This window comes from Lissotriton vulgaris, chromosome 5 (assembly GCF_964263255.1).
Source record: "Lissotriton vulgaris chromosome 5, aLisVul1.2, whole genome shotgun sequence".
Taxonomy (NCBI): domain Eukaryota; kingdom Metazoa; phylum Chordata; class Amphibia; order Caudata; family Salamandridae; genus Lissotriton; species Lissotriton vulgaris.
The window spans coordinates 902,634,438-902,661,847 of NC_141693.1; the positions used below are offsets into that span (position 1 = coordinate 902,634,438).

General features: G+C 45.9%; 1 protein-coding gene across 2 annotated transcripts in view; it reads right to left on the bottom strand.

The window, feature by feature from the left end:
* BTAF1 (B-TFIID TATA-box binding protein associated factor 1) overlaps positions 1–27,410 on the bottom strand; it is a 1,094,445-nt gene that overhangs the window by 898,785 nt on the left and 168,250 nt on the right. The window contains exons 5-6 of one of the 2 annotated variants that reach the window (XM_086922506.1): positions 24,363–24,520; positions 23,988–24,124 (exon numbers count right to left, since the gene is read on the bottom strand). In XM_086922506.1, the coding sequence (XP_086778632.1) occupies positions 23,988–24,124; positions 24,363–24,520 (295 nt within the window). Of the gene's footprint in view, positions 1–23,987; positions 24,125–24,320; positions 24,521–27,410 lie in introns of both variants that reach the window. The other variant, XM_086922505.1, reaches the window with a different exon arrangement.

Below are 27,410 nucleotides of genomic sequence, written 5' to 3' on the forward strand. Positions count from 1 at the left end.
ACACAGCCCTGTGTGCCATGCCTGCTGATACAACATGCAGGATCGGTAAGCCACCCTTACAGCCATAAGGCAGGGTGCACTATACTACATGTGTGGTCATAAAAGCACGAGCAAAAATGCCCCTGTGCTGACTAGTTCCATTACTGCCAGTACTAATTACCAGGGTAGCCATTTTAAGGACATGCGCTGGGCACTGGTAAAAATGAGTTCCCCTGCTACAAGATAGCTTCACTAAAACTATAAACTCACACTGAGTCCCTGAAATCCGCAGCGATTCCAGTGAGGGATTTATTAATACATGCACCAAGAGGGCACCTTAAGAGATACCCCTGAAAACCTAACTACTAGTGGGCTGACTGATTGGTCCTGGCCAGTCTGCCCCCACAGACTCGTTCCAGACCCCCAGGGGTTAAGGCCTTTGCTCTCAGGAGGTCAGGAATGCCTGCCATAGGACGACCTGCAAATTAGGATTCCAAGGCAAGGGGCTTCAAATAGCCCACCTCATTTGGTATACAAATCTGGCTTCCCTCACAGGAGAGTATGCCAACCCCCCTCCCGATACCCCCTCCCCCCTGTCCAGTGCCTATTTGACGCCTGGACAGGTGGGAAAATGAGTAGTCAGTGAGTCGTGTTCACCTTCAAGCTAGTTCCACCCGTAATGTGGGCTAGCTGAAGTCAAGACTAAAATCAAAAGTGTGCCACTGGCTACTACCCTGCACCTTCCAAACGCCCCTAAATATAGTATTTAAGGGAGCCCCTGGCATCAGGAACTCGGATCCTGCCAACCTGAAAGAAGACAGACGTGAAGAATCACAAGAACAGAGACCAGCAACTGACTTGCCACAAACCCTGCCGGCCTTTCTGCGGCCCTCGACAACTGCGCCAAAGACCACTTGTCCTGGGAGAACTGCTGGCACTTTACCCATGAAACAGGAACTCATGCGGAGCAGCGGGCTGCTTCCATGCAGGCACCCAAAGAGACCTGAGAGTACTCCTGACCGCCAAAACCAGACACCAGAAAGCATCACTGCATCTGAGACGCCTAGCCTAAGCTGAAGTGGGCCAACTGTTCCAGCGTGGTCCCCCAGCCCTCCAAAGACAATGCCCACCTTAGACTTGCCCACTGTGGACTCTTCGCCCTCGCCTGCAGCTCTGTTTGCAGGCCCCCTTAACCGCAAGTGTTCCTGGTGACAAAAACCTGAAGCCTCAAGACACCTCTGCACCCAGCGCTCATGAAGTAGAGGACCAAAGTTGTCACACGTCCATGAGCATCGCAAGACCTGAGCCCCCTGCTGGTTCAGCCTGACTGGTCTCCCAGTTCAAACCTCCAGTCTCCTTTTGACCGGACTGATCCCCATTGACTAACATCAGGAATCTGACACTGTATTGCACCACTGCACTCAGCCGCCCTAGGGCCGCTGGAGGTGACCTGTTGGTGCTGTCTTGGACCTTGCCCTCTCCTCACCTTAAGTCCTGATGATTGGTCCTGTAAGTCGTTGTAATTAACTTGTATCCTGTATTTGTTTTTCCTCTATTGGATAACATAGCTGCCTATGTACAGTGCACTACATGTCAACTTTAGACACCTAAACTTATTTCTATTGTGAAACTTACTTATCGGATCATATTGATTCTGGTGCCTAAATATATATAAAGATACATGTTATTTTTATAAATTGGCGTGGATCTCCTTATTGAGTCATTTGTACTATCTGGCTAATGGGTGTATTTGCTGATGTCTAACACTCTTCTCGGATAAGCCCAAGGCTGTTCGACCACACTATACCCTAGAAGAGCACCTTGGGATTGCTAGACCAAGCCCCTGTTCACTTAAGAGATACCTGGACTCTTTATACAGTATACCAAAAAGAGGTAAACTGTGCAAAGAGCTAGTTTCCTACAAAAATCTTCATTCAAGACGTGTTTAAATTTAGAATACTCTATCTGCCACTTTCAAAATACTGTATTGGAACAACTTAGTGGAAATGAAAAGTCTTAATCGCCATTTTCGTAAGTGTCAACTTAAACAGTTCTATTTCGATGACTGGGTATTCATGCCATTCAGGATCCTAATGGCAAACCATTAGGGAACATTTTTGGGTTTCAGTTCCCACCACATCGGGCTTCCTATCAGACCTATATCCAAAAACAAAAATACTCTAATGCCAGGGTAGGGAACAAATAACGCCTTTATTTTAATGAAAGTTACAGATTACACCAAGTTTTACCTAAAAATACTTTCACAAGCAGATGGACTTTAGTTGTTTTTTCCACACAGAGAAGATCACAGTCTTATGAATGGTTTGTAGAGCTCTGCAGTTAAAGTGATTTAAAACATATGTAAATCTAGGCAATCTATTTGTAATATCAAGATGGGGTTAACCCATACGCACCATCCAAGTTAAAAAAACTGTTTAGCATTTTGGGTTTTCTTAGTAAAACCATATAACTACATTTTAAGAAAGAAAAAAAAGACCTTTACACCAACATCATCCCAAATAAAATTTACATCTGTGGATTATCCGCCGCATATTATATGGGACTTTATTTCATTACAAGAATAACAGGTCTACTTAAGTGAGGCATACTGATGACAGAACCAACTTGAAGTCTGCTGCCGATGGACTACTTGGTGTATGGCTTCTGATTAGTGCCTCTGTCTCCTATGGACGCTTTCAATGTCCAATTTCCATTTGAATCCCTACATTTACATGTCTGTAGTTAAATCTAGAAACCGGATGTACTGTTAAGCCTTCACATTGACTTGCAAATGGAGGGTTCAACACTACATCATCAAGTTTTTAAATTTAACAACTGACATTGCATCTCCAAATCTCAAAGTGGTCAAGTTGCATGAGAGTAAAAGCTTTTACTACCTAATTTGATACAATTAGGTCTTGGTTGACAACCTCTGAAGTCTTCCTTTTAGGAAACTTTCCTGCACTATTGTCCACAGATGCGTACAATAATTTAAAGAAAAAAAACAAATGTACTTGCTGCTCTTATGCTGGTGGGAAAAGTACCAGAGGCCTTGCGTCAACTGCATGTTGCAAACATGAAGGTGTATATGGCATAGCTTGGCAGAACATTTCCTCAAAGCTCTTGAAACAGATGGAATGTGGTTACAGATTAGATCTCTGAAAGAGAGAATCCTGCAACATAGCCATTTACTTTTTCAACAGTTTCAAAGGGGTAGCTTTTCTTTTTGCTTGAAGCTGGAACATTTCTCCTTTCTGTAGTCACTGGTACAAATTACAAGGCAGAACCTCAGCATTGTAGATCATTGAAGCTAAGCTGCGGAACTGCTGATGGTCCCACAACTGAAGTCTGGATTTCTTGCAACATGAAAAGGTCATCAAGTGACAATCTCATTCTTGAAAATGATTTAGAAATTGGAGGATAGCAGTCTGGTTCTCAACTGGGATCCCAGTCTGGAACTCTGCCTTGAAATTTTAGGGCTTTTATTGTGTGCAGATAGTGGAATCTAGAACTTATTCCTCAGTGCTTTCTAAACTGTTTTCCAGGTTCAGGAATTACAGGTTAAATGCTGCCCCTTCCATGCGAATAATCATTCTATCCCCACTTTCAAGCAAGGGCACAAACATAACCTTGCAAGTAGGCATGTGGCCACATTTGGGGATCCATGTCTTGCCTATTTTTTTTATCAATATTGAGCACAAATGGGGTGTACTATATGGTGTGAATGATAAACCTCACAGTGTAATACACTTACAATATCCTTTAGGTCCAGTAGGTTTTGCCTGTCAAACCCACAGCTCAATCCTGGGCAGCTGTGGTACTGAGCTGCAAGGCTTACAGAGAGGAACAAGTGTAGAGCATTTAAACAGCACCAAAACAATTGAAGAAAGCGACTCAACACTGAACGAATCAGACACCAATTTATAAAAATAGACTACTACATTTTTGATTAAATTTAGACACTACTCAAAAAACATGTACTAGAGGGTTCTGGATATATAGAATTTAAAAAATAATAAATCAAAGCACTTTCTTTCAACCGTGAACAAGTATTGGCAAATTCAATGAATTTGACACTTAGAAGCTTTTCAAGGAAAACTTGGGCAAACGGACGGGTAGAGTTACTTGGGGTGACCAACTCAAGTAGGAAGCTAATCAGGGGGACCAGAAAGGTTCTAAGAAACAGTTACCTCTACAGAAAAAGCAAGCTTCAAGGAGTTCGACACACTATCATCAATGTACAGGATTCCTATAGAGTGGTCCTGATGCAAGGACAAAGGTTGCTAAAGATGGACAAAGGATGCTGTGGATGTGATGCGGTTGACAGAGGTCTTGCTGCAATTAGTCCTTAGTGACCACGACTGCCTCACCCAGCCCAAGGACCGAGCTGACGTCCCACAAAGTCCTCTCCAGGCTGGCAGAAGTCCTGGATCACCAGCAGTCTGGTGTCTCGGTTATTGGGTGATAACATGCCTTCTGTGCAACTAAGAGGCACTCTGATGGCTCACCCGGATCCAGGTGCAAGTTTGAGCAATGGGTCCTGGTCGCTAAGCAGCAAGGAGCAGTGATCTGGGTTACAAACTCACCCTAGTAGGCGTCTTACTCTGTTGTGGTCCTGTACAGTGAACAGGGGGGTCAGCTGAATGACCCTTAGAGTCTCTGCTGTATCCTGGTTGGTAAGAAGTCTTCTCTCGAGCCCATCTAAAGCCTGACTGTTACCTTTCGTGCTAGACACCAGGTGCTGTCCAACTCAGAGCTTCGATCTTGTTGCTGGGTCCACAGTGCAGCAGTACAGTTCCATACTGACTAGAAGAAGGTTCGAATTAGATCAGAGTTATGGGTGCCAGATTAATCTTCAGAAAATGCCCTCAGAGTATGATGTGGTTGACAGCCAATGGGCCACCACGTTCCTACCCACCTGATGACTCCTTCTTGGAAAGTGTGGCATTTGGCTATCCCAATATACGCCATTCTGCCCACTTCCAAGATGGTAGAAAACTTCTATCAGTGTACTGAACTCCCTAGCCCAACACAAAGATGCGACAACTACTAATCGGGCTACACGCCCCTGAAATCCAATTTGACAACTGGCTTCCTCACTTTTGAGGAACCCCTGGACTCTGCACACAGTATAATCAACTAGAGGCATACCATATACAGAGTCAGTTTCCTACAGAGTGCATGGACGTAAAGTGGCGTCAAGCGCACGGACGTAAAGTGGCGTAAAGCGCACGGACGTAAAGTGGCGTCAAGCGCACGGACGTAAAGTGCTTGTAGGAAGCTGGCTCTGTATATGGTATGCCACTAAGGGGGTATATCGTGCACAGAGTACAGGGGTTCCCCAAAAGTGTACAGGCTAAATCTACAACCTAAAGTGCTTTATTAGTGGTTGTGTGGGCAAGCAGCTTTTGGCCTAAGAGGGAGGAGTGTAAAACATTTATTGCACAACATTGACCGATAAGGGACATACAACGCAAAGAGGATATCCACGTCAATTTGATAAAAAATAAGGTTTTGTGTTTTATTTCAAGACCAAGATCTTCGCCATAAGGTAAGCACATTTTAACTAAAAATACTTTACTTTAAAAGTCAACACCTAGTGCAATTTCTTAACAGTTCTAAGTTAACTTATGGAGGAAAACAATGCAGTTTAACAGGTAAGTACAACACTTACCATTCCAGTCTTCAGAACCAAAGGTCAGCATGGGGCAAAGGTCCGGTGCGTACCAGTGCTGCACCACCAGCGGCACAGGGGCAGCAGGGTGCAGAAGTCAAAATCTGAGTTTGGCCCAAAATGTTTCAATGGAGACTGGGGGTGCTCAAATCCATGCTGCTTGCAGGTAGGCAATTCGGTTGCAGGGGCCAAGATTTGGTGGCTAGGTTAAACACAAGGGAGGCCACAAAGCAGCACCAAACACCACCAGCGGCGGCAAATGTGCGGTCAGGTGCAGGGTGCAATTTCATCGTCTGGTGCAAAATGCTTTTCAATGAGGATTCTGCTTTCAACAAGGCTGCAGGCGTCCCACTGGAGGTTCCGGGAGGGAGATCAACAACAGCTGAGGTAAGCAGAGATGTAGGAGATCGTAGGGGCACCGTCGGTTCACCTCACAAAGGCCCATGTGCTTCGGGGGCAGGGGTGCCTTTCAATGTCAAAATGTTCTTACCGGAGCAGATCGCGGTGAGGGGGAGCCTCTTAATTCAGGCTTCAGGCGTTGTCATGGAGTCCGGGTGGGCGGGGGCGGGGGGGGGGGGGGGGGTGAGCCAATGCCTGATTTGAGGTCAGGATCACTACGGAGCATGTTGTGGGTCGGTTGGCCCCCTGGGCACAGGCCAAAGGCATCAGGTGCAGAGTGGGCAGGATTCAAGGATCTGCAGGGCACGAAGTTCTTTGTGTTGGTTTCTTGGGGACAGAACCGCTGTTCTTGGGAGTTCTGGTCTTTTCAAAGTTCAAGCAGTCTTCCTGGAGTTTTTGGAAGTCGCTGGCTGTAGGACAGGTGTTGTCTTTTCGCAGGGTCTTGGAAGTTGTGGACAGGCCAGGGGCTAAGTCTGTCATCCTCTTCAGGATTCACTGCACAGCTTCTTCTTCGTCCTTCTTAGGTCGCAGGTAACTTGTTTCAAGTTCTGAGGGAGCCCACTAAAAACTAGATTTAGAGGATGTTTTGAGGAACTAAAAGGTAGTGCCAATAGACACCTCAACTGGGGTACCTACACCCTCTATTATGCCACAGTCCTGTGGACGGGGGCATAGTTCTAGCCCTGATTGGAAGAGTCCCCCCATCTTCTAGATGCAGGGGACAGAGCAGTGTGCTTAACTTTGCCTCCTCCACCTGAGGGGTGGAGTTAGCAAAGGTGGGCACATCCCCTAGTCTAGGTTTTCCCACCCAAAGAGTAAACCGGGGGCTACCAGGGGCTGCCATCTGCTGCTGGCAGCAGAGGCTGGGGGTCACATTACAAAGGTGGCAGGCCTTTTAAGCTTTCCCTTTGAGCACTGTGCCCATCTTGGGGGAGCAGGTGTGACACCTACTCCCAGGATGTGCATTGTGTCTGGTCCCAGGGAGCAAAGTCTGCTTGTGGCAGGCAGGCTGCTTAAAGTCAGTCAGTGACCACACCAGGGTCGGTAAGTTTTCAGGGGGCACCTGTGAGGTGCCCTCCAAGTACATGCTTTAATAAATCTCACATGTAAATGTAAATGTATTGAGATTTATATAGCGCACGTATCACCCGAAGGCATCAAGGCGCTTGCTTAGGGAACCCGTCCTGGTATTCCCCTGTGAGATACCCCAGCGGGGTATCCGCAAGGTGAAAGCCATGCATCCCGCCACGAGGGGCCGTTGTGGAGATTAAGCAAGCTATTGCCCAGAGTCGCAGAGTGTGAACCCGTGAATTGAGTAGGTACCGGGGCGAGAATTGTCGAGTCCATGGACATTTTAGGACTCAAGACCCCGCCGAGCCGGGAATTGAACCCTGGTCCCGGGCTGACCTCTGCTTCCAGGTCTGCCTCCTCTAACCAGTGAGCCACACTTCTCCACATTGGCCTCAGTGTGGATTTATTACAAGGAGTTGTTTGGTACAAAACACTCCTGGTTTCAGTGAAGCCATCATGGTGCTAGGGAACTCGAAATGTCAAGTTCCCAGCCCATGTAGTCTCTATGGCTCCCCTGGCACTTACAATATTAACGAATAGACCCCAATACTGTACGGGCATATCAGCTCATGCAGATATGCCCATGCCTGTGATTAAGTGCACCCTGTCTAAGGGCTAGTAAGGCCTGCTAGAGAGGAGACTTACCTATATCTTGGACAGTGCTAGTTGGCATGGCACGCAGTGTGCCATGTCGACTTTGTTGTTTTGTCTGCACCAGGCCATGCATGCTTCAGTGGAGGTCTGCGTGGCCTAGGTGAGGGGTCCCTAGGGGGCCCTCTTCAGTTCCAATACCCTAGATACCCATGTACTTTTAACTAGGGACTAACAGTAGGCCTGAAGGGCCAATTGTGGATCAGTTTTAGGGAAAGGACAGCAAGGACCCAGTTAACAGTTAAAGTTGCATCAAAAGCCAGGCAAAAAGTGGAGGGTTACTGCAACAGAATCCCATTTTCTCACAGTGGTGTAGAGTGCATGGATGTAAAGGAACTCTATATGATTGTGAATTTGTTTTTAAAACCTGCTATCTCAGGGACAGGGCCATCCCGCTAAGAGTCTCGTGAGGCACTGTCTTACCATTTTGTAGGTGAAGTCAGTCTTATTTATAACGCCTCTTCGGATGTAGCAGATTCTGGAAATAGGACTTCTGCAGGCACCATTGTCAATCAAATGATGAGCTTGAAATGTTTCCACCAATGAGGAAAAAATTATCCTTGAGATTGCAGGGCTGATAAAATCAGGCTCCCGGTTAGACCCTGCCCCATTAGATATCCTCCTGAAAGAAGGCGATGCCGTTGTTACATCTATGGCAGATATCTATAACTCATCCCTGGACAGTGGGGTGGACCCGGATGCATGGAAACATGCTATTATACGCCAGATGCTAAAAAATAAACAATCATCATTAGACCAAGAATAAATCATCATTAGAACTGGAACAAATTGATAATTACAGACCTATCTCAGTACTTCCTGGGATTAGTAAAGTTCTGGAGAAAGTGATTAATAGATAGCTTTCTGATTTTCTGGAAGTGAACAACATATTGCATCCCACGCAAACAGGCTTCCGTCAGAGCCATAGCACGGAAACTGCACTCCTAATGGTCACAGAAGATTGAACGCAATCCTTAGAACAGGGTATGTCATCTGCGCGTATCCTTTTGGATTTAAGCGCAGCCTTTAACACTGTTGCACTCTGTTCTCCATCGAGACTGGAAAGATCGGCATCACAGGCATTGCTTTCAAATGACTAGCATCCTTCTTAGCCAACAGAAGATTTCAAGTTAATGAAGGACCATTTTGCTCCAACATGCATCAGTTGAAGTACGGTGTGCCAAAGGGGTCCTCCCTCAGCCCCACACTTATTAACATATATGTCCGTCCACTATCTGACATTATATGTTCCTCTGGTTTTATTATGCTCTCCTACGCTGATAACAGCCAGATTACTGGGTCTCTCTCTACTAATGGGGAGCCGATTTCGCACAAAGTTAACGGCTGCTTAGAGCGAGTCACCAAGTGGATGATAGCGAGTTGCCTTAAGTTAAATGGGGAGAAAACTGAGGTCATGGTAGTTGGAAATAACCCATCTTTATGGGACCAGCTTACATGGCCTCCATCCTTAGGTGATCGTCCTTCCTTAAACCAGAGGTGAAAAATGTTGGTGTTATTTTGAACAACTTGCTCTCCATACCTCTACAAGCAAAGAGAGGAGCAGCCACCTGCTTCGGTCTCCTTAGAGTTATGAGGAAAACTATCAAATAGCTCCCTATGGAGCTACGAAAAAAGTGGTATTGGGACTATGAGAGTCACCGTCAAACCCGGGACTTCCAACATGGCGGCGGCGCTCGATCAAACCGGAAGTGAGGGCAGCGTTCTAGTCGCTGACGCACACCTCAACGAGGACGTGGCTGGCGAGGAGGAGGGTAAAGAAACACCAAAAAAGGACTCTGGCGGATGGCGAAGGGAGTCGGAAGAAGGAGGAAGCAGCGAGGCAGAGAACAGAGAGACCAGTGAGGCGGAGAACAGAAGGAGCAGCGAGGTGAGGAGCAGCGGTGTCGGAGAGCAATCGGCACCAGGAGAAAGGAAGGAGGAGGAAACCACCAACTATCCGAAGGGCGCTCCCAGAGCACTGCAATTGAGATCAGTACTCTAGAGGCGAGTGAGGAGGCTGGATCTCCCTTCACCACGGCCCCGGAGGGTCGTGGTTGAAGGCAAGTGCCATTAGCATGTTTCTTTTCTTTCAAGGGCTGGTGGACAGGATTAAAAAGCGGCACTTACACAGTCACTTGGCTCCCTCTCACCCTAGGCACCTCAGAGTCAGGAGACGGGTGAAGGCGTGCACAAACCCCACCGCCCCCCTTGTTTCTTCTCTTTAACATTACAGGCCAACGGCCTAATCTCAGTTTTGGTGTATTTTCTTTTTTGTTCATCATTCTGACCCCCCCCACCCCCCAAGGAAGACTCAGAAGACCGATCTGGATGAAGTGGGACATTGGCGCTACAATCCTTAAGTCTGCCGAACTGTGTATCCCCTGTAACCTTTACCTACAATTAAGTGCATTATAGCAACAACCTAATCTATGGCTGCCTCAATGGGAGGGATCTAAGGGACACTAACACCTTCCACAAGCTTACAGGGACTTATATTATTGCTCCTTGATTATGGTAACTCTGTTTTTAGGCAGCCCTATTTCAGTGACCAACAGACTGCAAATGATCCAGAAAGCGGCAGCCCAGCTGCTATTGGGTGTACCTAAATTCCAGTCAGCTCACCCAGCACTTGAAACAATGCACTGGCTGCCAATAAACAGAAGAGTGCAATTTTAGGCACTATGTATGGCGCACCGTGCGAAATATGGATCTGGTCTACAGAAGCTTCGTTATCTTATCAAACCATACAAGATAAACAGATCTTAGGTCTGCAAAGCTAGGTCTTCTCACTGTTACAAGGGTCAGAAGTGGCAGACGATCCTTTGCCTACCTGGCTCCCAAGCTGTGGAACGCTCTGCTTGTCATTCTTGGCCTAGATAACAACCGGTCTTGCTTTAGAAAGCAACTGAAAACTCACTTGCTTATTTAAGGGGGATGGTCTTCGGCCGGGATGGCTAGTGCTGGGAATCCAGATACGGGTATCTGTAAACTTAATGAAATGTTGCTAATAGAAGGGGTGTATAGCGCGCCGACGTAGAGTGGTGGAGAGCGCGCCGACGTAGAGTGGTGGAGAGCGCGCCGACGTAGAGTGGTGGAGAGCCCGCCGACGTAGAGTGGTGGAGAGCCCGCCGACGTAGAGTGGTGGAGAGCCCGCCGACGTAGAGTGGTGGAGAGCCCGCCGACGTAGAGTGGTGGAGAGCCCGCCGACGTAGAGTGGTGGAGAGCCCGCCGACGTAGAGTGGTGGAGAGCCCGCCGACGTAGAGTGGTGGAGAGCGCGCCGACGTAGAGTGGTGGAGAGCGCGCCGACGTAGAGTGGTGGAGAGCGCGCCGACGTAGAGTGGTGGAGAGCGCGCCGACGTAGAGTGGTGGAGAGCGCGCCGACATAGAGTGGTGGAGAGCGCGCCGACATAGAGTGGTGGAGAGCGCGCCGACGTAGAGTGGTGTGAATTGTAGTGGTTCGGCGTAGGGTGCAGAGGTGTTGCCTAGAGATGCGCAGATTAGAGTGGTGTAGAGTGCATTGGTTTAGAGTATAGTGGCAAAGAGTGCAGTGGCATATAGTAGAGGGGTGTAGAGTGGGGCAGCATAGAGTGCAGTGGCACAGAGTGGAGTAGTGTGGCACAGAGCACAATGGCATAGAGTAGATTGTTTCAGAGTAGAGTGACGTGGCAGAGTGGAGGGGTGCAGGATAGAGTGCAGGGTTGCAGAGTAGAGTGGTAGAGAGGATTGGTGTACAGTGGTTTTGTGCAGGCTAGTGTGGAGTGGCTTAGAATGGTCTGGTGTACAGTGCAGTAACGAAGAGTACAGTGGTGCATAGTAGAGTGAGGTAGAGTGTACTGGCATACAGCAGAGTGGTGCTGAGTAGAGAGGCATAGAGTGAAGTGGTATAGAGTGTCGCACCACACACCAGTAGTGCTAAAGCCAGCCCTGGTGGTAAGGTGCTGTTTCAGTGGAACATGTTCACCTATTTCATTGTTGACAACACACGCTCCACCAAATAGTATAAAAACAGTTCGGGCATAGGCATGATGTTTAAGCCTGTAGTGCACATAATGTATTTGTTTCCGGGCTCCTGTTTGTATTTTTCTGGAACACAGTAATCAGTGTTGTCTAGCTTTTTAATAGCACAGTGCTACTGCATGTGTTGCACATACTGATGCTATTGTTCATTAAGTGTAGTTGTTCAGACTACATCTTTTGGCTTGCCAATGCGTGTTATTATTAAAATGGGTTGGTACTTGGACTCTGACTGTAAACAGAAAGATCATTAGACATTTACTTGAGGGTCACATTAAGCAAAAGCCAACTGTTCTTTGACAGAAGAACAGCAACATTAATATTTGTTGCCAGAGAAAGTGGGTGCACCTCCTCTCTTCAGGTCCGTTTTAAAGGTTATGTTACAGCCTCGAAAACTGGAGCACAGGAGGGGCACACTGCATGGGGACAGTAATCTGCATTCCTCTTACTTTTCCATAAACACTTGCACGTTGAAGTCACCGAAAGAAAAGTAAACACCAAGCTCCCTCAGAAGAAGCCCGATATTTGACCTTTGTTTAAATGCACAGCAAATGCGACAAGAAAAGTACAAGATGTAAAGGCCTGTCTTCAGAAATTAAATCTAGGAAGGGTACAGTAAACAACAAATAGAGCCACCAAATAGAAGGAAATTTGAGTTACAAACCACAAAGTCAATGGAAAGCAATAGGCAGAATGCATTCCCAGGGAAGCTTTCTGAATGTCCAAGATCTCCTCAACTAACCAGACAGCTGGGCTGTCTGGAAGACTTTGACCTAAAAAGCAACAACATGGGGCCCTGAGACCTTTACCAAAGAAAACCTTTTCCTAAAATGTTTCACTATTTTACGATACAATCGCTTTACACATTATGGTTTAGTTTCATAGGATTTCATTCACTTTTTGAAAAAATTGTGGGCAAATGATGGATTTTCAAGCAAATCTGAGAAAACAGGAAGGTTAATAAAGCAATTGTGAATCTGTTCTAACAAAGTCAGTGACTGACAAAACTGGGTGTAAGCAAGGTTAGGTGTGTGACTGAAACAAGAATATAATCATGCACGCATTGACACATGCCCCAGTGATTTACGGCACTAAAAGGGCGGGTTCACGCACTGCCCACCTTTGCAAGCATGCACAAAGTCCGCCTGCTGCCTTGCTGAATATGAGTTACCTCTTGCCACCTGCACCCCTTCGAATCGCCACAATAAAAAAATACATTTAACATAAAAAAGTCAATCTTAGAAAACCTGTTTCACCTGTAGCCCAGTTGAAATATTTTCATGCATACAGTGCCACAGAAGTGGGTACCTGGGGTATGTAAACGTGTCTCATATCCCTCGCTCATACTCCGTTTACAGTGCTGGAGTATGTAAATGTCTCCCATACCACCCCCTCATACTCTGCCACAAACATGCAGAAATATACAGACAAAGGATGACTGACACATGCTCAAAAACAAACATACAATCACATGCATAGAAATATGTGACATTTCCAGACTCAAGCACTCACTGTCTCACACACATACACGCACGCTCACACACACACACACACTGAGATGACCCAAAGAAGCGAAGGCACAGTGAAGCCAAATTATCAGACACGCGCATACACAAAAGCTTTCACTCTCCTAGACACAAAGGGCAATTGACTAACAAACACACAATGCTGAAACGAGACAAACTCTCCGGGAGCACCCCGAAACAAAACCGGAAGCACTGAACAGTACACCCACAATTCACTGAAACCATGTCTGCCCTGCTGGATGTTTCAAATACAACTGGCTTTAAACTCGCACACAGCTGTGAAAAAAAACACGCAAAACGAATGCAGAAACCCTCACAGGCAGACAAACACACTCAACAACTTGCACACAAAGAAAAAGCTTCGGAAACAAAAAAAAACAGGAAGGCAAATAAATTCAGGTTGAAAAGCCTAAACATGAATGTAACCAGACATGGTCCTAGGAGCACACAGTACAAAAAGGGATGTCCAGGGTTACAAATGGATGGCAACATGACCTAGGAAGCAGCTCTAAGATGCTGTGTACTATAGATGGCTGACTCTGTAATACCACAGTAGTGACATTATTGGAGGACTGTAATATCCCCTTCCACATGTTTTTTTCCTCCTCCCTCCTTGTTTTCTTCTCTGTATAGTTATTAGTAATTCTAAAAATGTGCAACTTAGAGACCGAACCTCAGAAGGCTGAACTTGAAAACCATGAGGCCTGCTGCACTAAATAGCAGGAGGCCTGCTGATCAGCAAAAGCTTTAAACAGGAGAAAACAGTCAGAGGTAGGGGTCTTGTGCACGTAATGTAGAGTCTGAGCCATGGGGTTAATAATGCCAAATCTGAGGCGTGCTGAACACAGAGTTTGAGGCCTGGGCGCACTGCATGCTGATGGACAGCCTGCTACACACAAACATCCATCCTCATGTAGGCAGAGTCAGAGATGAGGCCTGAGGCATGCTATCCATAGGCACAGACACAAGCCTCCTTTCTGCATACAGCATTGCGCACAGCTACACTGTGCACAAGGACACAAGCCTCCTGCACGCACACAGCATTGCACACAGCTACACCGTTCTCACAGACTCATCACATGGCTGCAGACTCTGTGGTGCCCACGGCTACACACAGATGAAACTTGCATTCTAGAATACACAGACAGTAGGCAGGCCTGTTGCAAAAAGTCAACACAATGACTACTGTACAGTTTGTGGTCGTCTGCACACGGGGTAGAAGGGCTCACTGAAAAAGCCAAACTTTAAACTCCAGCAAACCGAGCACATTATTAAACGCAGTGGGTCAGGTCAGGGAAGGAAAATGGGACAGCCAATTCTATTCCTTTATATCGCATATTTATTTGCCATTTGCACACAGTTGTTGCGGGTTTTATTGACCAAAGTTTACTACTACTAAAAATTAGTGCATTTGCACTAAGACACAGAATAGGGGCAAATGCACACAGAAGGCACACAAATCAACACAGACAACTATGCACACAGGCCAACAGGTGTAACAGCATATGCAGATGTCTATGCATTCGCAGAAAACAAAACACAAATACACACAGACAACACATATGTCAGTACACATTGAGTCACTATCAACAAAAGTAGGATCGTACAGGATGGATGCACGGGCGGGTTGAATAGATACATGGAATACTTGGATGAAAGGGGTAGGGCTGCCTCAATGGATGGCTTAAGTGAGAGTGCAGATAAAAAGCATGGTGATGCAGAAAATATATCTGTGTGCGTTTGGGAGGGGGCAGACGTATGTAAAAGGGTGTGTGCATAGCTGAAGAAATAAATGTGCTGCTCTAATAAATAAATGAAATGACACAGATCACTGGCATGTAAAACCCTTCAGGAGGTAATAATGCCTCTGTTGACCCCCAAGGCCTTTGTTAAGGCAATGGCAGCATTGTACCACCCCTACATATTGGCAGCCATACTATGGCCCTTGACCTCTTACCTGGGGCAGCCGAGCAAGCCCTTCTGCTGCAACACTTTTGTGACTGCCACATAAGGCATCATTCACACACACCACGCTCTAACATCATGGCATCCGCTCAAACACACAAACGAGCACCCCACACCTGCACAAAGGAGCGTATGTACAGACACAAGTACATCCCGTCATCAGAACTTCTTATGCGTCAAATAAGAACATTACTTACCTGTAAACTGTGGTTCTCCAGTATTGGTGTCTTTCATAGATTCATATGCTTGAATATTCCCCGTCGTCGAAGTGGGAGTCCCACGGTACATAAAATAGTAGTAAAATATATATATATTATATACATACATATACACATATAGAAAAACATATAATTATACATATGAAACATAATATGTAAAAAATATAGAAATAAAGTTAGAAGTACCATAGAACTGAAAAGGCCCATAGAAGCCTTAAAGGGAGAATTCACTTTAGTAACATATCAGAGTCATTATAATAGTCCACATTCCAGCCAATCAGGCAGCAGCACCCTCTAGAACCTTCTCCTCAGAAGCTCAGGCCCTCAGATTTTCGCAGCACCAAAGTGAGCTATAGTACATGAGGAGAAGAGAGCCTCTGAGGGGAGGAAGGGTGGGTCGCATGTGAATCTATGAAAGACATCATTACTGGAGAACCACAGTTTACAGGTAAGTAACTAGTGTTCTTCTCCAGTATTAGGGGTGTCTTTCATAGATTCACATGCTTGAATAAGAATAGAAAGCAGTAAACCAATACATAAGTCATAAAAGGCAGTGAGAACCAAAGTGAGTAAAATCAGTGCACATATGAACATATCATACATTTATACATATGGCAAAACCTTTTATTTATTTATTTGCAGGTTTAAAACGCGCTTGAATCGACTCTGTAGTAGAGTATCTCTGCGCCCAAAACACCAGAAGAATAGTCAGACAGTCTATGGATAGTAGTTTAGTTCTGAAACAAGAATGTTTTGAGCTTCTTTCTGAAGCTCAGATGTTCAGAACATTGCCTCAGCTCAAGGGGTAGCTTATTCCATAGAGTCGGACCAACTACAGATAAGGCCTTACAACTTTGTCTGGTCTTTCTCACAGCTGGTACTCTCAAGAGAAGTTGGTTAATGGACATAAGAGACCGAACCGGGTTATATGACAGGAGGCGGGAAGCAACAGGCTCACCTTAGTTGAAAAGATTTCGTAGCACCGCTTGTCCAACAGCAGCATCAGCAGCGTCCGCTGAATCCAGACAATAGTGCCTAGTGTGTCTGCTCGACCACGTTGCAGCTCTGCTGATCTTGCGCAGAGGCACTCCAGCAAAGAGGGCAGTAGATGATGCCACAGCCCTTGTTGAATGTGCCCGCACCGGAGCAGGCTTTCCAGCCTGTTGATGGCAGAAGGAGATGGCAAAAGAAATCCATCTAGTAATGGATGGTTTAGTGACTAGTTGTCCTTTGCACATTCTACCATAGGCCACGAAGAGCTTGTCTGATTTTCGAAAAGGAGTGGTGCGCTGAATGTAGAATTTCAGGCAACTGTTCAAATCCAAAGAATGTAGAGAACGCTCAGCAGGAGACTGAGGATTAGGGAAGAAAGTCTTGAGAATGATAGGCTCATTAAGATGGAAATCCGTAGGAACCTTGGGGATAAATTCCAGGTTTGCACGCAAAGTAACAGCGTCCTTGGAGAATTAAAGAAATGGAGGGTGAATTGTGAATGCTTGAATGTCACTTACTCGTCTGGAGGATGTAAGCGCGAGTAGGAGAGCAACCTTCCACGTGAGGAATTTTAAGTCAGCTGAATGGATGGGCTCAAAAGGAGGTAGGAGGAGCTGAGATAAAACCAGATTCAGGCGGCGGAAGACGTATGGGCGGATACAGTCGAAAGAGGCCTCTGAAGAACTGTTGGATGATTCGGGAGGAATACAGTGATGTGGAGCCATCATGACGAAAGCGAGAAATCGCTGCCAGAAAGACTTTGGAATGCGAAAGTCCTGACTTCGCTAGAGATAGGAAAAAAGCCAGGATTTGCTCTGGCTTGGCGTGCATCGGATCAAGGGCTTCCTTGTGACACCAGACACGAAACCGCTTCCACTTCAGTTGATATGTCTAAACGGTGGAAGGAGCGCGTGCATGAGCCAACACTTCCCTGCACTCGAGCAATATTCAAACGTGAGAACTCATTGTGCTCAGGTTCCAAGCATGCAGTTGGAAAGATGCCTGATCCGGATGGCAAATCCGTCCCTGGTTCCTGGTTAGCAGGTGAGGCAGAGGGTGAAGAAGAATCGGATCGTACTGGGAAAATAGGAGGAGATCCGTGAACAATGGGCGGCTTGGCCACCTGGGCGCAATCAGTATGATGCGACAGGGTTGAAGCCTCATCCTGTGCAACAGACGCGGAACTAGAGGAAGCGGGGGAAAAGCGTAAGCGAATTCGTTCAACCAATTGATCGAAAACGCATTCCCGCTGGACTCTCTGTGGGGATGCCGACTTGCAAAGCATAGGCATTTGCGGTTGGTCGGAGTCGCAAACAAGTCCATTTGTGGTTGGCCCCACTGACGAAAGACATATTCCAGAGTTGGTTGGTGAGTTCCCACTCGCAACTGTCTGCAAGTGATCTGCTGAGAGAGTCAGCAAGGGCGTTGGAGACACCCGGCACGTGAACTGCTGACTGGTGGACTTGATTCGCCCATTCCAAGATTTCTTGTGCCTGTTTGGAAAGCAGAAGAGACCTCGTTCCTCCCTGTTTGTTTAGATAGTGCATGCTGGTGGTGTTGTCTGTCCGCACCAGTAGCGATTGGCCTTGTACCAGCCTCCGGAAAGATTTCAGGGCGAGGAAGATGGCCAGGCGATTTATATGCCAAGTGCGTTGAATTGCAGTCCATTTGCCCTTGACCGACATCCCTTCGAGGTGTGCCCCCCAACCCTCCAAGGATGCGTCCGTTGTGAGGGTAAGCGTAGGAGCTGTATCCTGGAAGGGCCGCCTGGCGGCGATGTTTGGAAGGTGAGCCCACAAATCCAATGCTGTTTGAATGCGGGGGTTCAGGCAGATTTTGTCGTTGAACGACCCCGAGACCCGTTTCCATTGTTTGTCCAACTCCTCTTGTAGGACTCTCATATGAAGCCTGCAGTGCGGGATCAGATGTATGCAAGAGGAGGCCATACCCAGAAAGGATTTCAACATCCAGACTGAAACAGACTTTTTTGATCTTAGAAAAGCGACCATGTTGAGTATGCAAACTTGTCGCTCCTGTGAGACAAACACCTGTGCCAGACGAGAATCGATCAAGGCTCCTAGAAAGATTCTCTAGTGAGATGGACGAAGATGAGACTTTTCCTGATTGATAGAAAGGCCCAGGGTGCGAAAAAGTGACAGGCAAGTCTGAGTGTGTTGCCTTGATGCTTGATATGTCTGTCCCTTTATCAGACAATCATCTAAATAAGGTTAAAATTGAATGCCCTGCAGGCGAAGGAAAGCTGCGACAGGAGCCAGGACCTTTGTAAAAACTCTCGGTGCCGAACGAAGGCCGAATGGCAACACCTTGAACTGGAAGTGCTTCGATCCGACAGTGAAGCAAAGATATTTTCTGTGCTTGTGGAATATTGGCACATGAAAATATGCATCTTGGAGGTCGATCGTGGAGAGGAACTCCCCGGGATTGAGGTACTGTAGAATTTCCAATAAAGTTAACATTCTGAATGTTTGTGATCTGATGAACTTGTTTAGGGCTCTTAAGTCCAGAATGGGGTGCCACTCTCCCGACTTTCTTGATTAAAAAGAAACGGGAATAAAAACCCCTACCTTGTTGATCTCGAGGAACCACTTCGACAGCCCCATTTTTTTTATCATGATCTTGACTTGAGCCAACAGTTCTTTCAGACGAGCTGGGGGAGGGCCCGTGGGTGGGCGGTTGGGCTGAAATTTTGACAATTCGAGAACGTGTCCCTTTGAGATGACATCTTGGACCCAACCATCCGAAGTGATATGTGACCAACTGTAGAGCTTTTGAGAGATTCGACCTCCAATTTTCAGAGTCGGAAAACACTCTATCCTGGTAGAGTCACTGCTTTTTAGAGGTGGTACCGCCTCTGTAGTTTCTTCTCCGATAAGGTCTTGAATCGGATTGGCGATTTTGAGACTGATAGTTGTACCTCTGCTTGTTGTCGCCATGGAAACGATACTGTGAGGAGCCACGAAAATTTGAAGAGTTGCCTCTGCTACGTGCTCCCCGAAAAGACCGCTTCCTGTATTGGAGGGTTCCTAAGGATCGGGCAGTATCAGTGTCTTTTTTAATGGATTCCAGGGCATCATCGACATGTTTGCCAAAAAAGGAATCACCATTGTATGGCAAGTCGAGAACTCTCGCCTGTACTTCAGGACGGAAAACTGTAGATTTGAGCCAGCCTTGGCGTCTTAAAACAGCAGCTCCAGGAAGTTGCCTGAATCCTGTGGAAGAAGTGTCAACAGCACAATCAATAATCTCCAAAGAGATCTTCTCTCCTTCTTGGACAATTGTCTGGGCTTCGGCTCGGAAGGAATCTGGTAGTTGTGCGACCAAGGGTGCAATTTCTGACCACATTTGACGGTCATATTTTCAGTGGATGGCCAGGGAGTTGGCCGCTCTAACCGTCGTGGCAGCCATGGTGGTGAATTTTTTCCCGATAGAGTCTAATCGGCGCCCTTCCTGGTCCGGAGGAGAAGTTAGCGGAGTGGCAGGATTACACGACCGGTTCTGGGCTGCCTGCGTGATGACCGAGTCCGCTTTTGGATGTGAAACAAGGCATGCTGGCGAATCTGCAGGCGCCTTGTATTTCTTGTCAAGACGTGGCAGTACAGCCAGGATGGAATTTGGCCGCTCCATAGGTTTGAGACCTTCTTTCCAAATAAAGTCAATAATTGGTATGGTATGGGTCTGCTTCAAAGGTTGGTCTTTGAAATCATATACGAAGCAATCTTGTTGTTGCACCTCCAAGGTTAAATGGAAACGTTTGGCAGCACGAACCATTAGATTGTGGAAACTTCCAATGTCCACTAGCGGGGAAGCCAAGGGCGACGTCGGTGGTGTAGACGGCGTTTGGGCCCTATAATTATCACAATCCGCGAGGACATCGTATCTTGATTTGTGTCCAGATGCACATCGTCGTCATTATCTGTATCCGGCTGTGGATGAACCGGTGATCTCGGCGGTACAGCAGGTATTGAAGCTGGCGTCGAAGGTTGAGGAGGAGGTGAAGTGGGTGCAGACGGAGGGAATCTGCGATTATAATCATCCAGCATATGTTGCAGGTTGGACACCAAGGAGAACTGTATTTGCGTGATCGGTACCTCCTGAGGCGCATCAAACTGATCGACATGGACGGGAAAAAGAGCGCTCCCCTCTTCCTCGTCGTCATCTTCATCGTCTTGGCACTTAATATTAAGTTCAGGGGGACTGGTTGCATGATGAAAAACGTCATCCACATAAGAACCATCATCGGAGTCCTCTCCTGCAGACTCAAATAGCTGTGCTGGAAGACTAGCACCACTAGTAATAGGACTCAAGTGTAGTTGACCCGGACGTTTGACCACTGAAGCTGTTACCACTGTAAAAGTAGTTGCAGTAGCCAGTGAATGGTGCTTCCCAATCGTAGATGGTATTGTCAAAGCGGGAACCGCTGACTAAGGTTTTGGATCCGTTGACGGTGGCAATGTGTTCCCTTTATCTTTCGTCGACGTAGACTTTCGCGCCGTCGACGGCTTTGTCGACGAAGAGGATGCCGTCGACATTAGTTTCGCCGTCGACGAGGCAGTCGTCGACGAAGGAGGTATCGTCGGCGTAGACGACAGTCGACGAGGATGCCGCCGTCGACGGGCTGGTCACCGTCGACGATGACGATGATGTTGTCGGCGAAGATGGGACCGTCGTCGACTTGGAACGCGTCGACAAAGTCTTCGTCGACGAATGCTTTTTAGTCGTAGCCGTCGATAAGTCACGTTTGACGACGAGATTTTAATAATGGAGGAGATAGGTCTCACCTCTGGAAGAGTCGAAGTAGACATCGTCGTCGTAGTCTTTGATGACATTGAACAGGTCGTCGCCATGGTTGTTACAGCGTTGACGGACCACGTAGTCGTCGACGGACGCGTTGACGAGCCGGCACCCGTTTTAGATGACGAGGGCACAGCTTGGGACTGCGACGCCAGAGAACCAGGTCCCGTAGGCGTAAAGGCTGGCAGATCCCCTTTAGAGACGTCAACGAGCTTCTTTTTCTTCAGAAAAGGAGAAGGCATCTCTGTCTCTGACCCATGAGAGGCCTTAAAATGGAATGAAGACACGCTCTCCATATCAGAAGCTGGATTATCTGAAGTCTTCAATTTCTGTAGCCACAGAAGGAGACGAGCCTCTCTGTCTTTCAAAGTCTTGGAAGAGAAAGTCCTGCAGAACTTACAATTCTTGACCTCATGATCTGGGTAAAGACAGTAAATGCACTTACTGTGAGGATCTCCATGAAAAAGACAAAGCTTTCTACAAGAAGAACATGGCCTGAATAAAGATAAAAAACTGAGCAGAGCTCAGGGAGACTCCCTTCACATGACGTGGGGTAGAAAATCTGAGGGCCTGAGCTTCTGAGGAGAAGGTTCTAGAGGGTGCTGCTGCCGGACTGGCTGGAATGTGGACTATTATCATGAGTCTGATATGTTAAAGTGAATTCTCCCTTTCAGGCTTCTATGGGCCTTTTCAGTTCTATGGTACTTTTAACTTTATTTCTATATTTTATACGTATTAAGTTTCATATGTATATGTATATATATATATATATATATATATATATATATATATATATATATATATATATATTACTACTATTTTATGTACCGTGGAATTCCCACTTCGATGACTGGGAATATTCAAGCATGTGAATCTATGAAAGACACCCCTAATGCTGGAGAAACCCTGTGTTCGTACAATACATGTGAGTCTGATAGAGCCAGTACATTAGTAACCTCCGCGATATGGCTACTGTTACAATCACACAACTAAAACCATGGAGAGTGTAACTATCCTCACTCTACGGAAAGTTTTAAAATATCGAAAATGTACCATACATGTGCGTCTGGGGAGCAGATGCGGCTCCTTGGTCACTGCGTCGCAAAGGGAACAAGGCTGTGCGCGCAGCTCACGCTTGCATAACGCTTCTCCTTTCTCTGCGTACGCCGTACTGCGTCACTGAAGGCAGAAGCCCAAGAGAGCATTCACTCTAATCAGCCCCCATCGTCGCGTGCAACACCCACGCATGGGAGGCGAGACACACTTTGGGAAGCTGTGCCTTAGGCATTCGTGTGATTGGACGTCAGACCTGACGCTGTGTAGCTTTCCTCCACATATCCTCCACAGTGAGAAAACCTGGTAGCGGTACCGAGGACACCGACTGAGTAAAGCCAAGCAGGAGAAACACCATCCCGAGACCACCTACCGCAACAGATCCGACACTGTATAACCGGGACAGACTTACCACACGTCATAAGAAAACCTTTACTAAAATAAAACCCTACTTACCAAGACCTGGTATGGTCCCTTACTTCGACCCCGCCACAGTGACATAAAAACGTTTGCCTCTCTGCAGGAGTAACAAGACCTAGCAGACTCAGAACACTATCGCTACAGACAAATATGGCATGCCCTGCGCTCTGCCTTCCCCAAGGGCTCTTCCCCCCTGAGTCCTCTCCACTGGAAAGTAGGATATTAGATGGGTACCTCCTGGAGAAGTCCATCTCTCTGATTTATAATAAATTAATACATAACATGGAGGACACGCTCACACAGCTTCGATAAAAATGGACGGCGGACGGTATTGAACTAGACGACGAAGACTGGCAGGAGGCTGGGTCCTTTCCCAGAGTGGTGGCTATCCCCGCAAGACTGCGACTGGTTCAACTTAAACTCCTACACAGAATATACATGACGGACCTAGACTAGTGTTAATGGGAAGGGCGCCCACGTGTGACTGTCTTAGGCGGTGTGGCCAGTTAGGCACGTTCCTGCACATCATCTGGGAGTGCTCACTTGTCCAGACCTACTTGAGTGCAATTCATAGAATGATGGGGAATGTTCTGGGAGTCCCCCTACTACCAGAGGCTCGTAGGTGTTAGCTTAATAAATGGGAACCCACTGACTTGAATGTAAACCACACACAATGGACCACCCTTGGCTTTATGGTGGCTAAAAGGAACATAGCTCCAGCGCTGAAAGAATGGAAGATCAAACATGAACTGGTGCATGTTCCGAGAAAAGATAGTCTATATGGCCCAAGGGTGCCCCAGGAAGTGGACCCGGATATGGGGGCCCTGGAACCGCTACAGAGGAAATATCTGTACCCCGCCACTGCAAACAGACCCGGAAACATGCATTCGCCTTAATTTGTCCCACAGTGTACATAGTGCTATGTCATTGCTAACTTTGTATGTGCCTGATTGAAATATCTACATTACTGTAATGTGTCATATTTATATCTGAAGTCGATGACCGTTAATAAAAAGATTTATTTAAAAAAATTAAAAAAAAAGAAGTATAGCCTGTGATGCTATATAAGTGCAAGAAAAAAAAATATTGATTGGACGGGTCTGGGATACTTAACTGATAAATTCTATCTCACAATTTAGAAGTGAAAAAGAAAACTTTCAGGTGGAGGACAGGGTCACAGAGGAAAAAAAAGCACACAATTGAAGTTTTACCTCTTCTCATTAGTGTCCACCGCATCTCTGGACTTCTGCTTAGCAATTAGCTTAGCCATGCGTTTAGCTTTATTCTTCTGTCTGCTGCTCATTCCAGGTCGAAACTCTGAATCTATAAATTCCGCTGCCTGAATAATCTAAAGAAATTGAATAAATGGTTATTTCTATTCAAAACTTTCCTGCTTATCCTCCTATTCAAATTCAAAAACATAAAACAATAAATAGGATGCAATGGCATACAGCTTACACATTAAGGCTAAACATACAAGTCAGGAGCAGAGGCACTGTGAACTTGAGTTACAATGGCAGATGCACAAATTAAGCAAAACCCACTGTGTGATTTCTTGCAGGCAAACAGCCCGAGGTTTTACCTACAGGTTGTTTGTTTACAAGTGAAGTCGGAGTGTAATCCAAGTCTTCATCGTTAAACAGGTCTTCGGTGTTCATGCCAATGGCAGCGCCCATGTCAAGGCCCAGTTTTTTCTGAAGTAACTTCCTTTGTCGAGCAATTCGTTCTTTTGGATCAATTTCATCTACGCAAAAACAAAAAGATTTTTTTTTACTCTACAGGAGCACAGGCATGCTTATTTAGGGGTTTAAACCAGGATTTACATGTGTAATACAGTTAATTAGAGAAGTAGCTTTCAAAATGAAGTGGGTCCTATGGTAGAGTACAAAAGCAAACAACTTGCAGACCTTTATCTGATAAACAAAAGCGCTGCCAATTATTCTCAGGATAACGTTTCAGTCCCGCACAGAAATGTATAAGTACCCGTTGGGCAAAAGATTCTATGCACTTTTTTTTTAAACTTTCTTTTTTGTTTTTTGCATAACTTACATCTCAGTAGGTGCATTAAAGTTCAATGAGAAATACAGCAGTTTCCAGTAAAAAGATTCTATGCCAATCAACTTGAAGGAGGACGCTTATCATAATTTAACCTACCTCTAAAAAATTGGAGTAGAGCAACAGTTTGAACATCAGCAAAAAATAAAGGGTTTTTAACATGTTCAAAAGGCAGTTTGAAAGTCTGAAGCTTTACAGCTCTGGTCGGAAATGACTTATGAAAGCACATTTAGCAGTAGGCATAGCTGCAGGTACAGAAGTACAATAAATATTCAACAAACAAAAAAATACTTGTAAGCTATCGGAGTTCGTTCCCTTACATCGGGGAGTGCTGAAGGAGTACCTCAATCCAGACAAGAGACCTGTCGTTTAGCAACAAGCAAAAGGTGATCTTCCACAAGCTGAAAGAACGAGCATATTTTCCCCAAAATTGAGAAATATTTGTTGGATGCAAATCATTCTGAAGTTTGAACACTGAGGATGTTGAGCTGGCCTCAAAAATGGCGACAACCTGGAAGGCTATTTAGGCATCCCCTTCTTGAATTACATAGTTAAACATTTAGATATGAATTCTACTATAAAATCCACATCTATTTATCATAAAAGTATTTTCGCAACATGGTAAAACAAGTCTGTGTGAATATATTCATTCTTTTGTTTGAATGGAATTCTCGTTTCTAATAACTTTATAGAGTGAAGAACAACGTTTCACAGAAAATGATAATTTTACTTCTCGTTTATTATCAAACAATTAGCATGGTTCCAACAAATGTAATAACGTGAAAGGGAGCAAAGGTACTTTGTTCTGCTAACTGAGGACTCTAAAAGGTTTAACAACCATCAAATATGTTATATAAACTAAGAACAAAGTGTGATGAGCTAGAGAGGAACTTCGTTACAGAGGCCAAACAGATGTGCACCACCTTTGCTGAAAGTTACATAGAGGCACCCTTACCCTTTGCTTGGTGGGCTTATCAGGCTCGTATAATCAATTGGAGGAGGGAGAGAGAGATCAGATCCTTTCAGTCTCCATTTAGTTATTCATAATCAACAGGGGAAAGGATCACTAGTCCTGCGTAAACCAAGGTCTGCAGGTAGGTAAGGAGGTGTCTCCCAATAAAAAGACCCTCATACACGCGTTTTTTATGATGTGATTTTGCAAAATCTAGTGATTTTGAGAATGTACAATTGTACATAACTATGTGTTCTCCCCTACCCCTTCCCCCCTTTGTTGTTGTGTGTACTTCCCTTTTTCTTTACAGGTACAATGCGACCTACTACCAGAAGAATCAGGTTATAATTATATCTATTCTTTCACTTTCATTCAATTCACCACTTACTGGTCCTGAAGAAAGCCTACTGACCAATTGGCGACAAAGGCTGAAACATGTCGACCGTTTTTTATCACACTATCTAAGTGCGCTAGAATTCATAACCAATTCCATAGCTGCACAAATTAATTCTACAATTGTCAGAATCCAGACTCATTAAAGTTCAATTTCTGGCTGTCCGGGCATTGTTAACATGTCACCACCTCACCATCCACTTTTCTACGATCACTACTGCCCTAACCAAAGGACACTGAAGAAAAAAACACAGTCTTTATCTTTAGCCTGTGAAAATCAATCCTCTAGATATCAAAAAAGCTAGGACCTTTGTAACATAAAAATAAGTAGCTTAACCCATGGTCCTTGGCCATTATTTTGGGTTCCCTTGTATACTAAACCTACTAACCAAAGGTAAAGCCTCCTGGCGGAGGGTGCACACAAAAGCATTGACCCAAGGATTACGCACTCACCTGTTAAAAAGAGCGGGGACACATCATATACCGCTACGAAAAATCATAAAAAACGCGTGTACGAGGGTCTTTTTATTGGGAGCCACCTACTTACCTACCTGCAGACCTTGGTTTACGCAGGACTAGTGATCCTTTCCCCTGTTGATTATGAAAGGGCTTATCAGGCTGCGTGCCAAAGGGGGCGAGAATAGACGTATTTTTCAGAACCGAGGCCCTCGTGTTCAGATGAGGTATGCGGTTTGTGATCCATCTTTGAAATTCAAATTAGGACCTTTCTTTTGAGCTACGATCAGAGTAGATAGCCAAAGATACAAGGGTGGAAATTTAAATACTGGTATAAAGAAAGTTATGATGTTACCAATATATTACAACATCATTTGCTATTCACATTCGTGGTAAACCAGGCTACCATTTTTTTATAGCTACTATTAAATCAGTATGCACTACGATAGGCATTTGACTTTAAAAATATATATCTCTTGGAGGAGCTACGCGGGCATCCAAGATGGTCGCGTGAGCAGAGGGCTCCCGAGACCCGCGCCGCCCTTATTGATTTATCCTTCGGCTATCCTGGTCACTTTGACGGGCTTTTGAAGTGTTACTCTTGCTGCTGAACTTTTTTGGGCCAGGATCGGACTTCGGGGACCATTTTTACGTCGTCTCAAGCTTTCTGGCCTAGCCCCGGACGGGACCGCGGACTCTGCTGCCTCGGATGGCCGAGCAGTAATGCAACAACAACGGCTGCCTGGCATCTGCTTCGCCGATGATGTGCCACTTTCAC